The sequence below is a fragment of the Bufo bufo genome, chromosome 9 (genome assembly GCF_905171765.1).
Source record: "Bufo bufo chromosome 9, aBufBuf1.1, whole genome shotgun sequence".
NCBI lineage: Eukaryota > Metazoa > Chordata > Amphibia > Anura > Bufonidae > Bufo > Bufo bufo.
This window is the reverse complement of record NC_053397.1, coordinates 179,472,122-179,489,094: the sequence shown is the minus strand read 5'-3', so window position 1 is coordinate 179,489,094 and position 16,973 is coordinate 179,472,122. Positions and strand designations below refer to the sequence as shown.

Below are 16,973 nucleotides of genomic sequence, written 5' to 3'. Positions count from 1 at the left end.
AGGTGTTCTATATACCTGTTTCCACAAAATGCTGATTGAGAGGTGGGATATACCTGCTTCTACAAAATACCGATTAAGGGGTTCTCTGTACCTGCTTCCACAAAATACTGATTGAGGGGTATGATATACCTGCTTCCACAAAATATTGATTGAGGCCTGCGATACACCGGCTTCCACAAAATAGTGATTGAGGGGTGTGACATACCTGCTTCCACCAAATATTGATTCAGGGGTTCTATATACAGTACCTGTCTCCACAAAATACTGATTGAGGGGTGCAATATACCTGCTTCTACAAAATACTGATTAAGGGGTTCTATATACCTGCTTCCACAAAATACTGATTTAGGGGTGCGATATACCTGCTTCCAAAAAAAATTTAGATATCAAAGGGAGAAAAACAGAGCTGGATCGTACATCCACAATGCTATGCTTAGTTCTAATTAAACTAGCTTCTCCGCGCAATATTAAAGTGTACAGTCCCCTATACTGCATGCTGTACAAGAGGCATTAGTGTACATTTTGATCAAAAGGCTTAATCCCACTGACCACGCCAAGGTTGCCTCTTTGAGTGGGACCTGTTTGTTATAACTATGTTAATCTGGCGTTAATAACATTTAGGCTCCTGATGAGGTGGTTTCACCAGAAACGCGTCGAGCCAGCGTTGATCTATAGCCAGTTTTAGCAGATTATTTGAATATGTACTAGGCAGTGACAGATATATTTTAATGTGAGCCAGTAGTGAGGGAGTTCAGCATTACATTAGGGGTGTTGGAGGATAGTATTCTGTTAACGTATTACACTGAGGGTGAGAGCTGTGTTTACTAGTAGTTATTAATCACATCGTATACCCAAACCCCGCTTCCTCACTTAGGATATCATACAGGAGCCACAGATTCAAATATTATAGGTACCTAGCTAGATCAACTGTGTGTATTATAGACCGCTCCTAGTTGAATATATAGGAGCAATTGTGCCTGTGTATACATATATGTACTCAGCTAGATCAGCAGACAGTACCATAATACAAAGTAGCTCCCAAGTATGGTATTGTGCGTTTATAGAATATCATAAGTGCAGTTTCCCCAGTTATAAGTCAAGTAACATAATAAAGTTGTTGTTTATTATTTTAGTTTTTTTTATTTTAGAGTCCCTACACCAACTGTGACTCACCTATGAAGGCACCCTACTTTGGTGATATCACATGTGGAAAACTGCACAGATGGATAGATATGCAAATAGGGCATATTTATTAAGAACAGCATTTTAGACGTCGGTCTTAATAAAGCTCTGCACTGACGGTGGATCTGCCACAGTTATGTAGAGGCACCGGCCTCTACATAACTTTGGCAGATCCACGGCCACTTCTAAATGTAAGACAGCTCCCTAGTTATCTTACATTTAGAAAATTTTCTACACCTAAAACAACAGTAGAAAATGGTAAATGAGATGGGCCTGCTGGCCCATACCCTTCCCAGTCTACACCACTCCCACTTTTTTAGACCTGGCTTGAGCTGGGAGAAGTCGGTGATTGTGGCACAAAGGACCAGATTAAATAAAATGAAAGGCTGTGTGCACCAATCAGCAAAATAATACATTTTTGCTTGACAAATGCACATTTGAAATAAAACAATATGTGGATCTGTGTGAACAGTGCATAAAATTATGCAATAATTTTGCAGTATTTTTGTTTTACAACTGTCAGACAAAATGTGCCGTGTTACAGATGATGGAGACATTAACTAATGAAATAAAATTGCCAATTAGCTTTTTTGATTTTTTGTGAATTGTATGTGGCTGGATAGTAACCTGGGATTGCCAGCATTGAACAACTAAGGTGAAAACCAGTCCAAACAAGAAAAGTTTCAAAAGCAACTAAAAAAATGTGCTAGGAAGTTGAATGGCTGTGGCATACTGGTACTGATAAGCTGAGGTGCTGAACTCAGGTTATTCTTCAAGGGAGTCTGTCACCTATTCTGAGCCTTTTAGACCGCTCAGATCAGGTTATAGACTCCTGTGCCCTCATTACAATGGTACATTTATTTGTTCTGTCCCTCGCCGAGATCTTCAAATAAAGACTTTTTAAAATTCTGCTAAAGAGGTTTGGCAAGTGCCCAGGAGTGGCGTTACTGCAGCAAGTGCCCAGGCCCCTCGGCAATGTGCCCAAAAAACCACACCTCTTTCACTTCTCTGACCCGCCCGTGTTTCCTATTATCTTCTCCTCTCCCTCCCAGATCTCGCACCTGCACCGCCGGTGCAAGCGCAGTCTAACTACCTGTTCCTCTGCCCATAATGGGCACAGCAGTGCGCAGGTGCGGGACAAGTGTGGAGCGGCGCAGGTGCAAGATCTGGGAGGGAGTCGAGGAGGTAATAATTGGCAACAAGGGTGGGCCAGAGAGGTGAAAGAGGTGTGGTTTTCTGGGCACATCGCCGAAGGGCCTGGGCACTTACTGCAGTAACGCCGCCCCTAGGCACTTGCCGAACCACATTAACCTCCTGCCATCACACTAACGCCGAAAGGCGTCAGTGCGGCGGCTCTCTCAGGTCTCAATGACGCGCATGCGCGCGCTTTTACAGCGACGCGCAGCTGAGAAGTTAAACTACAGCCTGCCAGCGATGATCATTTTCTGGCAGGCTGTAGATGTTAAAATAATTGCATCAGAAAGGTATATTAGACGCTGTTTTGTTAACAGCATCTAATATACCTGCTACCTGGTCCTCTGGTGGTCCCTTTTGCTTGGATCGACCACCAGAGGACACAGGCAGCTCTGTAAGTAGCACCAAGCACCACACTACACTACCCAACCCCCCCTCCTGTCACTTATTAACCCCTTATTAACCCCTGTTCACCCCATATAGACTCCCTGATCACCCCCCTGTCATTGATTACCCCCCTATAAGGCTCCATTCAGACGTCCGTATGTGTTTTGCGGATCCGCGGATCCGCAAAACACGGACATCGGCAATGTGCTTTCTGCATTTTGCGGATCCGCACATTGCCAGAACTATATAGAGAATGCCTTTTCTTGCGCAAAGGGGTCCAAATTCCAATGAGTACCTTTAGGATTTCACAGGGCATTTTTACGCATTTGGATTCCGTGAGGGGTATGGTGAGTTCATGTAAGATTTTTTGGCACAAGTTAGTGGAATATGAGACTTTGTAAGAAAAAAAAACCCAAACAAACAAAAAAAAATCAATTTCCGCTAACTTGTGGCAAAAAAAAATCTGCGCATCTTGGCTGCAAAAAAGTGTCACACATGTGGTATCGTCGTACTCAGAAGAAGTAGGGCAATGTGTTTTGGGGTGTATTTTTACATATACCCATACTGTGTGTGAGAAATATCTCACACACAATAAATGACAACTTTTAAAAAAATTGTATACAAAGTTGTCAATTTACAGAGATATTTATCTCGACCAGCATGGGTATATGTAAAAATACACCCCAAACCACATTTCCCTACTTCTTCTGAGCACGGCGATACCACATGTGTGACACTTTTTTGCGCGTTTTTTAGAGCGTTCCCTATGCAGTGAAAATGACATGTTAACGTCATCCTGCGGGGTCAATACAATTACAGAAACACCGCTTTTTTTTGTTTTTCTTGTGTTTTAATACTTGAAAATTTAAAACTGTAGAAAAAATTATTTTTTCTTTGTATTTCCATATTCTATTATGACATTTTCATACTTATGTCTATGCTGTTGTGTAAGGGCTCATGTTTTGTGGAACAATCTGCATTTTTTATCAATACCAATTTGGGATATGTTTGACTTCTTAATTACTTTTTAATCAATCTTTTTTGGGGGGTGAAGAGACCAAAAAACACTGAACCAACCATGCTTTCTTTTCTGTTACATTGTTCACCGTTAGTGATAAATACTTCTACATTGTAATAGTATGATGTTTTGGGATGCGGTGATGACAATGATTTATATTTTTTATTGATTATTTACTTTTAGTTTTAAAGCAAAGGAGTGAGTTTAATTGTATAGCTTGTTTGTTAAATATTTGTTTAGAATGGTATCCTTCATTTTAAGAATGAATACCCAGCAGAATATTAGATGCAACCATCTGTACCTACTATCATTGATTTACATGCAAATGCACAGAGTAGTCACTTCAGGTTCTTTTAATCTTTGATCCCATCAGAGGGAGATATAGATGCAGTATATAAATAGGCAAACCACTCCAAATAAAGCAATAAGCTCTGATGTTTTTCCAGCTATGAAAAATTGACAGATCTCACCAACAATAACACCAATTTGAATGCACATTTCTTAACAAGGTAAGAGAAATTCCAGCAGACAGCAGATGGAAAAATAAAATGCCGTTTTGAATACTTATGAGGCACTTGAATGTGGTAGTCATTTTCTGAGCTGAACCATGAGAATGTAATTTATTTGTTCCCAAGGCCTATTGTACCTAAGTATATAATTTTAATGATTTTGCTGACATGAATTGTACAATGTTCCTTCTTACTTTGCAGTTCTGCACAGTTGAAGGGTTTATAACAGCTCTTGTGGATGAGTTTCCAAAACTGTTGCGTACTCGAAGAGAAATATTTATTGCAGTTGTGTGCGTTGTTTCCTATCTCATTGGTTTGTCCAACATAACTCAGGTAACTATTCTTGTATCGGTTTGTGTGCAGGCTGAAATAATACAACATGTCTAGCAGAAAGACCTAGAAAGGTAGACAAAAACACAAGTCAATCATGTTCAAACTATTCTGGTTTCATATTGTCCTACCTTCATCCACATCCTCACCCATGCCATGTTTGAACTTGATGGACCTATCTCTCTTCTTTCAACCATACTGTGTAAGGACTGTTTATGAATATGTAGAAATCATCTTTCCTTTAGACATAGTGGAGGTCCCCTTCCCATGATTATAGGTCTACGTATAAAAAAATTAAAATATTTGATTTGCTTAATGTAAATTGTTATATTTGTATAGTAATTATATCGCTTCTAAGAAATCTATTTTCAAGCCTCAATACCCCAGTTTTGATAATTTCTATGGCAATTAGCTATATCTTTCTTATACACAGACTGAGATAAGTGCATGTCACTGTTTGATAATTAAAGGGTGGAAAGTTAAACTTGATGGACCCTTGGTCTTTATTCAACTGTAGCAACTATATAAGGACCACCAACATTGAGCTTGTTCTCACATGGTCATAATTATAGTCCACTCTGCAAAGATGATCAATCTAAGTATAAGATTGCACATTTAAATATTTTGTAGTCTTTTACTCTCATGGTATGACATGCTTTGAACAAGATTGGGAGGAATTATAGCATTCAGTTAATTGTCATTGTATAAAAAAAATCAAACATGTAATCTGAAGTTTTCTTTTCTCCGCAGGGTGGAATTTATGTATTCAAACTTTTCGATTATTATTCAGCCAGTGGAATGAGTCTGCTGTTCCTTGTGTTTTTTGAGTGCATTTCAATATCATGGTGTTATGGTAAGAAAGCCTATGAAATATTATGTTATCTCAAAGAGGACCTTTCAGCTCTCCGGACATGCCTGTTTTAGTAAACATGTCTATTTAGGAAATGATCGAATCGATTAATTAGAATCAAAGTTCAATGCAAATATTTTTCAGATTTGTCTAGATTTGTTAGAATTTTGAGAGGGGCAAACACAGAGAGATGTTCACCTGCTTGAGGAGTCTTATAGACCCAACAAGCCTCTTATGGGTGTGCAAAGTAGCTTTCCTTCCAAAAGAAAGCAAAGGATGGATTTAGGTGTGGATTAAACTTCGGAAAATCTGCAACAAGCCATTACTTACACTGCAGAATGTTACTGCAGGGAGTGACACTCTTCAGCAGAACGTTGCCTAGCTACAACATAAAGACGCAACAGAAAGGACACACTCCCTAGGAAAGGACACTCCCTCTGAGCTGGCAGCCTGAAATAAACTAGCAAAAGCAATTGGAGCAATAAACAGGATGGGGAAGTTCTGGATGCATGTGAGATACAAGGCAGGTTCTAGCTTTGCTAGAAAGTGGTGGTAATGTACTATAATTATGTGATGTTTGATTTAAATTTTTCACATTAATCATGGGATAGCCCCTTTAAGTATTGTCTATGACAATTAGCAACTGCACTCACATGACATAATGTGTCATGCATGATGATTTGCCGGGGCTGTAATGTGATATGATTCATCATGAATCACATACACGAGAAGAGACAATAACCAGTGGTTGCCCTAGCAGACTGTTAACATTGGCATTGGCACTACAAGCCATTTTAGTAAAGGGCAAAGGTATTTAATTCCATGCAGATTTTAACATTGATTGGCCTCCACCCCAAGATTGCAGTACTGAAAAGCCACAGTGCTAACCACTCAGTCACTGCACCACTGTTTGATCTCAAGCATTGGCTGACATCTCATTTAAAGAGGACTTTTCACCGCTCCTGAAATCCCTGTTTTAATAGCTTCATGCGTTCCCCACTTAATAACAATTTTGGAGCATCTACTCTTATGGCTCCATGTTGTGCCACTCCTTTATTATTTCAACTAGAAGTTATGAATGAATTGCAAACAGTCTGCAGTAAGGGTACAGTTAACCAGTTAAGGGGGGTGTCCCTGCACAGTCTGTAAAAGGGCAGCACTGATTGGATAGAGTCAGTCTGTGTCGGTACACCCCTCAACTTGTTACCCCCCCTCTGTACCCTTACTGAAGACTGCTAGCAATTAATTCATAACTTATAGCAGGAATAATAAAGGAATGGCACAACATAGAGCCATAAGAATAGATACTTCTGAATTGTTATTACATGGGGAATGCATGAAGCTATTAAAACGGGCATGTCAGGAGTGGTGAAAGGTCCTCTTTAAATCAAACTAATACAAGAGGTCATCTGAGAACAGAAAAATCAAAAGTTGTTTGCTTTGCTGTTTTAAACTAAAAAGGTACTGAGAATAAAGTTATGCTGAAAATAGGTTATATAGCTAAATATACTTATGTATACCTAAAAACTAATGTGTATAAAATCTACAGAATGGTATCTCATAAAAGTAACCCATTTCATTATACTGCAATTAGAAATATTGCTTTTTTTTCAAGTCTCTGGATTTCATTTAAACATTCATATTTTTTCCAGGTGTTAATAGATTTTATGACAACATTGAAGAAATGGTTGGTTACAGGCCTTCTCTTTGGTGGAAACTCTGCTGGTCATTCTTTACACCCATTGTTGTAGGGGTAAGATGGGTGACTAATAAAATGTCTCATTGGCAGGAAATATTTATCATTGAGAAAAAAATATTGTTACATTGTACTCAGTATGTTAACTATGTTATGAAATACTGTAGATAGATAGATAAATAGATAGATTCTATTTGTTTGGAGATATTGTCCTATTCAAGCAGTTTGGTCGAATGGAGCATGCCAAATTTGTATGTTTTTCCCCAGTTTTATATAGACCCTGACAGAAACATCTGTATTATGCCTTTAAATTCAGTATCGGCATTAGTCACAATTTAAGGGGTTTCCAGGAGTAGAACAAAATGTCTGTTTTCTTTCAAAAACTTTGCCACACATGTCCACGGGTTGTGTCTGGTATGGCAGCTCAGCTCTATTAAAATGAATAGGGCTGAGCTACAGTACCACAAACAACCTAAGGACAAGTGTGAAACTGTTTATGGAAGAAAGCAGCCAGGTTTCTAATCCTGGACAATAGCCAAACAACTTTCCTGTCACTAGTCACTTTAACTTCAAGCCTATAAATAGTGCCATCATTAGAGTTGTCTGCATGGTTGGACACTAAAAATCTATAAATATGAAACCATGCCTGTAAGCAAACAATAAAAAGTATTTTTTTTTAAATGACTTTAATAATGTTATTTTAAAATTGCTATTAAGTGACCTATGAAATTAGTGATCTTTCAGGTAGATACCGTATATGTATTCACTGTTTCATGTGTGATACAGTGATGCTTGAAAGTTTGTGAATACTTCAGAATTTTCAATATTTCTGCATACATTGGACTTAAAGAGGCATCAGATTTTCACATACGTCCTAAAAGATAACAGGCTGGCAAAAGTTTGGGAATTTTAGTGATTAGCAGAAAATTTGGAGGTGAAATTAGAGTCAAGTGTTTTCTCAATGAGAAGACAGTCGGGTATGAGTGGGTGACCTGTTTTATTTAAACAATAATCTGATCTCCACAACATATATTTGTGGAAGTGAATATGGTACAAACAAAGGAGATTGCTGAGGACCTCAGAAAAAGAACTGTTGATGTTCTTCAGGCTGGAAAAGGTTACATAGCCAACTCTAAAAGGTCTGTACTCCTCCAAACCAGAGCCAGATTGTGTACAAATGGAGTAAATTCAAGACCATTATTATCCTCCTCAGGAGTGGTCAACCAACAAAGACTACAGCAAGAACAAAGCATATAATAATCTTCAAGCTCACAAAGGATACCAGGGAAACCTCTAAGCAACTAAAGGCCTTACCTATGCACATCAGCTAATGTTAATGTTCATGAGTGTAACATCAGGAGGACACTAAACAATAGTGTGCATGGCAGGATTGCAAAAAGAAAGCCACTTCTTTCCAAAAAGAACATTGTGGCCCATCTGCAGTTTGCTAAAGATCACATGGACAAGCCAAAAAGGCTGTTGAAACATTCTTTTTGCAGATGGAATAGACCATAATAGAACTTTTTGGTTTGGAGAAAGGTAAACACTGCATTCCAGCATAAAAACCACAGTGGTGGTATCATGGTTTGATGGTTCAATGAATTCTGCATTATATTAGCAAATTCTGAAGAATACAGTCAGGACACATGTTTCTGAGCTGAATTTCAAGAAAATATGAGTCATGCAGCGATATAACGACTATTGTTGAGCGAATCGAAGGATCCAAAGTGGAATTCGATTTGAAATTTAGGAAAAATGTGATTCTCAACAAATCTAAATTTCCTCATGCTTCGTGGTAAAAAAATATTTTTTTCCTAAAATGGAGGCTACACATGTTACAAAGTGAAAGTTAGAAGCCCGGGAATGCTAAATCACACATAATGCCACACAGAAAGCCAAACAGCAGCTAGCCAGTCCTTGTGATGTCACAGCCCTTTAAAAGCCTCATCCCGCGTGGTCTCTGCCATTTCAGTGTGAGCTGAGCATAGGGATAGACATGACAAGCACTAGGGACAGTGTTGCTAAAAGCTTTTAATTATGGAATATTCTATAAGGAGAGTGCAGGGACAGTGTAGGGAGATCGGAGGGAGAGCTTTTACACGCTGTAGGTAGAGCATAGGGTGACTGCAGGCACAGTTCAGGGACTGTAATCTGAAGCTAAAGAGATCCATAGGAGACAGCACAGTTTGTATCAATCCCTGTGTAGGGCACAGAGCTAGATAATTGAACAATGTCCTCCTTGTTTAATAAGCAGTTATATTTGGCCTTCATTCTCAAATTGGGGTGAATAAGCTGTCTAGTTTTACTGTTATTGGGGTGTCCACCTTGTTTAATAGATAAGCAATTCTATAGGCCTTGATGTGTAAAAAAGTTGAGGGGAAAAAAATAAATAAAATCAACACTAACATTTTTTGTAAAGATTTGGCAAACATAATTTAAACTTGACTGTTCTTTCACTACCCACTTTGTAAAACACTGATTATTGAAATGTCAACAAGTTTCCCTTAGGAAAGAGCTTTATAGCAGCTTCTATTTCTGTCCCTTTTGATGCCAGACTGAAAGTACTTTGCATTAATTTTCTTGATGTTGACTTTGTGACCTTTTCAGCACTTAATCATTTCTGATTTGAGTTAGCTTACTTTTCAAAGTGAGCCAAGTAATACATGTGCATCTTAAAATTGTTGTTGAATTATTTTTGTCTTTTACAGGGAGTATTCATTTTCAGTGCTGTGCAAATGACTCCGCTTACTATGGGCAGCTATGTTTTCCCTGCTTGGGGACAGGGAGTTGGCTGGTTTATGGCCTTATCTTCCATGTTGTTGATTCCAGGATACATGATATTTATGTTCCTCTCCCTCAAAGGATCTTTAAAACAGGTATAATCTTCAAAACTACAGCTTGAAACTACAGCTCCCAGCGTGCACACTTAGTTATTCTTGTAACTCCCATATAAGTGAAAGGAGGATTGTGGAAGTTGTAGTTTTAGAATAGCTGGAGTGCCGGAGGTTGCTGATCCCTGTCTTAGGGGAAAATGAAAAATAAGGGAAAGAGAAAGCAATTCTTGTAATTTTTGTTTTTTTCTCTTTGAAACCATTCCTTGTGTACTAGAAAAAAAAACACATGGGGGGAGATTTATCAAGTCTGGAGTTCCCATATACAAATCTTGATCCTCTGTGCATTGAAGTGAGAAGCGCCTATTTATTAAAATTAGGCACATTTCTGCCTCTTCATGTGCTAGAAAATCAAATCTACAAAAGCAAGAGCCTGGCATAGACTTAAGCTATAATTTATGTTCGTTTCCTGTTCAGCAATCTGCTATAACGAAATAATTCCCACTAAGCCCTGACCCTTTTCTCACTACTTTGGAAAAATGATGAGATGCTAAAAAAAAGTCACAAATTATGGCACACATATTGCATGTACCACAATTTGTGACTTTTTTATGCCATAATAGTGTCATAAATAGCATGATAAAAGTCCCCCATTGACCTTTTTTGTAGATTGAAACAGATAAAAATTTCAATAAAGATGTACAAAGAAGCTTATTTTTAATTTGCTTATTGGCTTTTCCATTTTTGTTTGCAAACTGTACCATGCTTTATTTGACTATTCGGTACCACTAGAGGATTTTTACCTTTTTATAAGCTTTTTTTTTACTATAATGCTTGGTAAATATATTCAAAGATAAACTTTCTAGAATGCAAAATTGAAACTAAGCATAATCTATTCCCTACAAATTTGCATAGGCCACACAGGTATATTTTAATACAATACAATAATCCAACAACACTTTTTATTTTCTCCAGCGTCTACAGGTCATGATCCAGCCAAGTGATGATATTGTTCACAATGAAAATGGGCCTGAACAGTTGTCAAAGAGTAACTCTGCCAACAAGGAAGCCTATATATAAATATACTGTACTAAGGAAGTCCAGTTGTTATGATCCTCTAAATACAAAATGGTTGACATGACCACATAATTACATCTGGAATAAAGAATTTACCTACCTCCAGTGGCAAAAAAGGGGACCATCACCAGTAGAGCACAAGGAAATCAACTAGGTTATTTTCTTACTGTTTTGTGAATTAACGTGAATGGTTTGCGTGTTCAGGCAATTTAGACTGTTAAAGTTTTTATCTTTACTGCAAAGAGTTGAATTTATAAACCGAAAAAGCACCATTTCTAAAGCTATATTTGGCTACTAAGATATAGGGTTTTGTGTGATTGATTTTTAATTCAGTAACATTTCTTAGAGGCAGCTCCCGAGACTTTGAATACAATCCATGTAAAGGGTAAATTATCTCTGTTTCTTTTTTTTTTTTGCTTAGCATTTTTACAGAACAAAGGGAGATAACATAGATGTTTGAAGGATTTTCTTTTTTCAATTATTGTAAAAAAAAAAAAAGGTCTAATATTTTTTGTCAAAGGTTTTCTTTAAATGGAAATTATAGATTTTTTTCTTATTAAGAAAATGAAAGCACAATCAAGTTCAAGGGACCAAATTTACATATACATTTAGTACAGAAAAATCTAAATAATAAAAATGATAATGTATATGCCAAACACCAGCTTTTTCTTACAAAATGAAATATACAATCCATTGAACACTTTATTGAAATTTTTTTTTTAAAGAAGCAATTAATTAAATAAAAAACCCAACTGTAATTACATTAAAATTATTTTAAGTATTTTAAAAGAAGAGACAAGTTGATTTTATTTCTAGAGTATTCACTTAAACTGTTGGAAAATGTAGAATGGGATGACATTGCAATTTTCAATACATTAGGGAAAAAGGATAATGACACCCTTATGCCACGCAACACCCCTGGTTGGATTTATGGCACCTTGTAAATGATCTAAGTGTTCCAGTGTTCCAAAATATAATGTAACATAGGAATAGAAACAAATACTTGCTGCTTGATCGCATTTGGCATCTCCTTTTGATCAAATTTAGGCACAACATAAAATGACTACATTGGTGATTGATGACTGTGTTGCACATTGAACTTTCTCTATAGCAAAGTCTTGTGCTTTAAAAAAAAAAGTTCTATAGCACATACTTTAGAGCTATTATGTGATTATATGTTTATCGTGGATGTTAGTTTGGTTTGTCATTTTTGTCCAAAGAGTGAAAAAGAATATCTATATATGTTATTGCAATAAATTAATATTCTAAGAATGTCAAGCACATTTATTGTAGAAAATATATACAAATATTTTAAGGGAATTTGTACAACAGTATTGTTTCGTAGATCCTGAAATGTCTCATACCAAATGTAACATATTCTAAATTATAATAATGTATGTCTGTAGTGCAACCAGGCAAAACGTCTTGTTGTAACTTTATTTTGTATACAATGTCTCCTATCATTCTTTGTGAAGTTTATGCAGTACCAGAGCTAATAACCCATTCGCTCTGGATGGCTCTTTAAATATATGTACTACAGTCCAATGTTGTTCAGAAAAATAAATGCAGTATTTAAATGTTTGATTGTATACCACACGTACATACAAAAAAAAAAAAATTTACAGATATGCTTTGTAGCATTCTTATATACAAAATAACTACTTTAGCAGAATAGTGATGTAGGAACTACTGTGTTTCAATTGTGAATAACTGTATCTTTTGTAGTCTTTTCCCTTATAAAAAATATATTCTATCATACAATAAGCTTACCCGCAATAAGATATTATGTCAAGACTCAAACAAAGTTATCTCTATATATAAAATATATATGTAATGTAACATATGCATAGTAAACTATATACAGAGCTTGTTAATGGGAAAAAAATGAAATATCCTTTATATTTAGTATCTTGCAACCTGTTTTATGGACCAAATGTAATATAAGATGCATTTTAAATGTCTTTTAATGGTGTCTATCTGTAAGAAAAGCACGGTTGTCATGTACGTTTATGAATTTAGAAATCAAATAAAGGATATATTACAAATAAAGTATGCGTTGAGTTTTCTCTCAAGATGGGTTGCAAATTTTGAATTAAATGCCAATATTTGTTTTTGAAAGACTGACAGCCTATAACTATTAACCCCTAAGTGACTGCAATCACTAAGGGGGAATAGGCTAGGCCACAACCTTTATATGGCAGCCTAGTCTAAGCATCACACGTCTCCTGATCTTTCGGCACGGATCGACAAAAGCACGGAACCCCTGCTTTTAACCCCTTAGATGCTACAGTCAAGATCAACCTTGGCATCCAAGCTGTTTCAGACGGAGGGGCGCCCTCTGTCAGGCATCAGCACCATTGTGAATGAGATCGCAGAGTGGCAGTGTTTCCATACAGCAACTGGGTCCTAGTGAAATCCCCAGGCCTGCCCTTAGTGTGTGCTTATCAGCCTATGCCAGAGGTGCAGAAGTGATTAAAGCATGTCAAAATCCCCTTTGGGACTAATAAATTCAAAAAATAAGCTTTAGTAAAAAAAAATTACAAAAATTACAAAAATACACTTTTTCCATTGAAATTTTTTTTTTCAATGGAAAAAGTTGCAAAAATAAAGTCCCCTCAACATATTTGGTATCAGTGCACCCATAACAACCCACACTATACCATTATCATGTACAGTAACCTATCCCACATGGCGAATGCCATAGAAAAGAACCCCAAAAAACAATATCAGAATTGTTTTATGCTTTTCCACTGTAAAAAAATGACACCAATGAAAACTACAAGTCGTCCTGCAAAAATTATGGCCCCCACACAGCTCTGTAAAAATAAAAATAAAAAAGTTGTGGGTCTTGGGATACAGTGATGCAAAAACTTAAAACATTACAAAAAATGGTTTTTATTGTGCAAAAGTAGTAAAATATATATATATATATATATATATATATATATAAAAAAGAAAGTCCAACGGGAGCACCAACCTGACAAGTGGGTGCAATGTCCAAAAGGGGGGCAACGGCAATCCCCAATAGTATAATCGAATAGAAAGCAGGACTGCACTCCAATATGTGATGAAAAAATCAAAGCAGTTTATTCACCCATGTTAGGCAAAGTTTGCGACGTTTCAGCTCTTGCGAGCCTTTCTCAAGCTTGAGAAAGGCTCGCAAGAGCTGAAACGTCGCAAACTTTGCCTAACATGGGTGAATAAACTGCTTTGATTTTTTCATCACATATTGGAGTGCAGTCCTGCTTTCTATTCGATTATATATATATATATATATATATATATATATATATATATATATATATTTGGTATAGGTATAGAAAGTCAGACATGCAGCGCTCACCTGCGTATCGTGTCAGAGGCACAGATGTGGCTAGGACAAGGCCGACATAAACTGTGCAAAAAGTTAGAGGATCCAGCTTCTGGTAAAACTATATCCTTTTTTTGAAGCGTTAAAACCCTGAGTAAGGATCGTTAACTTGGGATCCGAAACGCGTAGATTTTGCACTTGTCTTACACTGTATGGATTTTACCGCATCAAATAAAGGATATCTATTGTTTTACCAGAAGCTCGATCCTCTTGCTTTTTGCTGTAATGACCGGCGTCACGCACAGGGAGGAAAAAGGGAAAGCCCTGCCCAAGGGAGAGGGAAAGGTGGTGACCCCTAACTCACCTTGCGGCTGGCACCTGACTGCCCTGACGTCCCTAGACGGGTTCCTCACCCGTGAGGCGATCACGTGCCTAAACCCTGGCTTTCCCTAAAATGAGCCCTAGATAGTGAACGGGCCGGTGGGATCGCTAGTCCGCACCACTGTCACTAAGAGGGAAACACCAGGGAGAGGACAGACAATACAGACAAACACATACACCCAGGTGGGCGACCACAATAGACCACAAAGGTCCAACAGGGATCCAGAGGGTAGCGTTCTGGACCAACTACCAGAGAACGCAGCAACACAGCTCCAGAGGGTCAGAATAGATGTCCAGGCAGGAAGCTCTATATCTGGCAACCAGAGAAGTGTGAGAGGGGAATATAAGGAGGTTTGGGAGTGCTGGACAAGGAACAGCTGAGGAGAAGGAGCTACGGATCCCTGAGTGAGCCAAAAGGGTTTGCAAAGCAAACCCACAAAGCTACCATAAGGAAACAGCCCTATCTTACATAGAGCGTGCAGCCAACCGCTGCGACTTCCTGACCCCGGGTATAACGGAGTCAGGCGTGGTTCTCGACACCCTCGTGACATTTGCACACCATATACATTTAGTATCATTGTAATCATACTGACCTAGAGAATAAAGTTATCATATTAATTATGCTGCAAAGTGAAAGTCGCAAGATTTACAAGGTACAAACACAATGATGGTATTGCTGTCTTTTTTTTCTACCCTCCCCCAGAAAAAGTTAATACAAGATAATCAAGGAGTTAAATGTTCCCCAAAATGGCGCTATTAAAAACCTACTACATGCCTCATCAAAACAATACACCAAGAAACAAGAAAAAAAGAGTTATAGCTCTTGGAATGAGATGATAAAAAATTAAATAAATTGCTTGGTCACTTACAGTGGATATTAAAAGTCTACACACCCCTGTTAAAATGTCAGGTTTCTCTGATTTAAAAAAATGAGACAAAGATAAATCATTTCAGAACTTTTTCCACCTTTAATGTGACCTATAAACTGTACAACTCAATTGAAAAACAAACTGAAATCTTTTAGGTAGAGGGAAGAAAAAATATAAAAATAAAATAATATGGTTGCATAAGTGTGCACACCCTTAAACTAATACTTTGTTGAAGCACCTTTTGAATTTATTACAGCACTCAATCTTTTTGGGTATGAGTCTATCAGCATGGCACATTTTAACTCAGCAAAATTTGCCCACTCTTCTTTACAAAAACACTCCAAATCTGTCAGATTGTGAGGGCATCTCCTTTGCACAGCCCTCTTCAGATCACACCTCAGATTTTTAATCGGATTCAGGTCTGGGCTTTGGCTGGGCCATTCCAAAACTTTCATCTTCTTCTGGTGAAGCCATTCCTTTGTTGACTTGGATGTATGCTTTGGGTCGTTGTCATGCTGAAAGATGAAGTTCCTCTTCATGTTCAGCTTTCTAGCAGAAGCCTGAAGGTTTTGTGCCAATATTGACTGGTATTTGGAACGGTTCATAATTCCCTCTAGCTTAACTAAGGCCCCAGTTCCAGCTGGAAAAAAAAAACAGCCCCAAAGCATGATGCTGCCACCACCATGCTTCACTGTGGGTATGGTGTTCTTTTGGTGATGTGCAGTGTTTTTTTTTTGCACCAAACATATCTTTTGGAATTATGGCCAAAATGTTCAACCTTGGTTTCATCAGACCATAACACCTTTTCCCACATGCTTTTGGGAGACTTCAGATGTGTTTTTGCAAAATGTAGCCTGGCTTGGATGTTTTTCTTCATAAGAAAAGGCTTTTGTCTTGTCACTCTACCCCATAGCCCAGACATATGAAGAATACGGGAGATTGTTGTCACATGTACCACACAGCCAGGACTTGCCAGATATTCCTGCAGCTCCTTTAATGTTGCTGTAGGCCTCTTGGTAGCCTCCCAGACCATATTTCTTCTCGTCTTTTCATAAATTTTGGGGAGACGTCAAGTTCTTGGTAATGTCACTGTACAAATCATTAGTCAGACCACACATGGAGTACTGTGTACAGTTCTGGGCTCCTGTGAACAACGCAGACATAGCAGAGCTGGAGAGGGTCCAGAGGAGGGCAACTAAAGTAATAACTGGAATGGGGCAACTACAGTACCCTGAAAGATTATCAAAATTAGTGTTATTGACTTTAGAAAAAAGACGACTGAGGGGAGATCTAATTACTATATATAAATATATCAGGGGTCAGTACAGAGATCTATCCC

At 37.7% G+C, this 16,973-nt stretch overlaps 1 protein-coding gene across 1 annotated transcript in view; it reads left to right on the top strand.

Moving 5' to 3' along the window:
• Positions 1 to 11,077, top strand: part of SLC6A1 (solute carrier family 6 member 1) — a 153,819-nt gene extending 142,742 nt beyond the window's left edge. The window contains exons 10-14 of the mRNA XM_040406929.1: positions 4,492 to 4,623; positions 5,371 to 5,473; positions 7,123 to 7,223; positions 9,875 to 10,042; positions 10,973 to 11,077. Coding sequence (XP_040262863.1) covers positions 4,492 to 4,623; positions 5,371 to 5,473; positions 7,123 to 7,223; positions 9,875 to 10,042; positions 10,973 to 11,077 — 609 coding nt within the window. The remainder of the gene's footprint in view (positions 1 to 4,491; positions 4,624 to 5,370; positions 5,474 to 7,122; positions 7,224 to 9,874; positions 10,043 to 10,972) is intronic.
• The last annotated feature ends 5,896 nt before the right edge of the window (positions 11,078 to 16,973 follow it).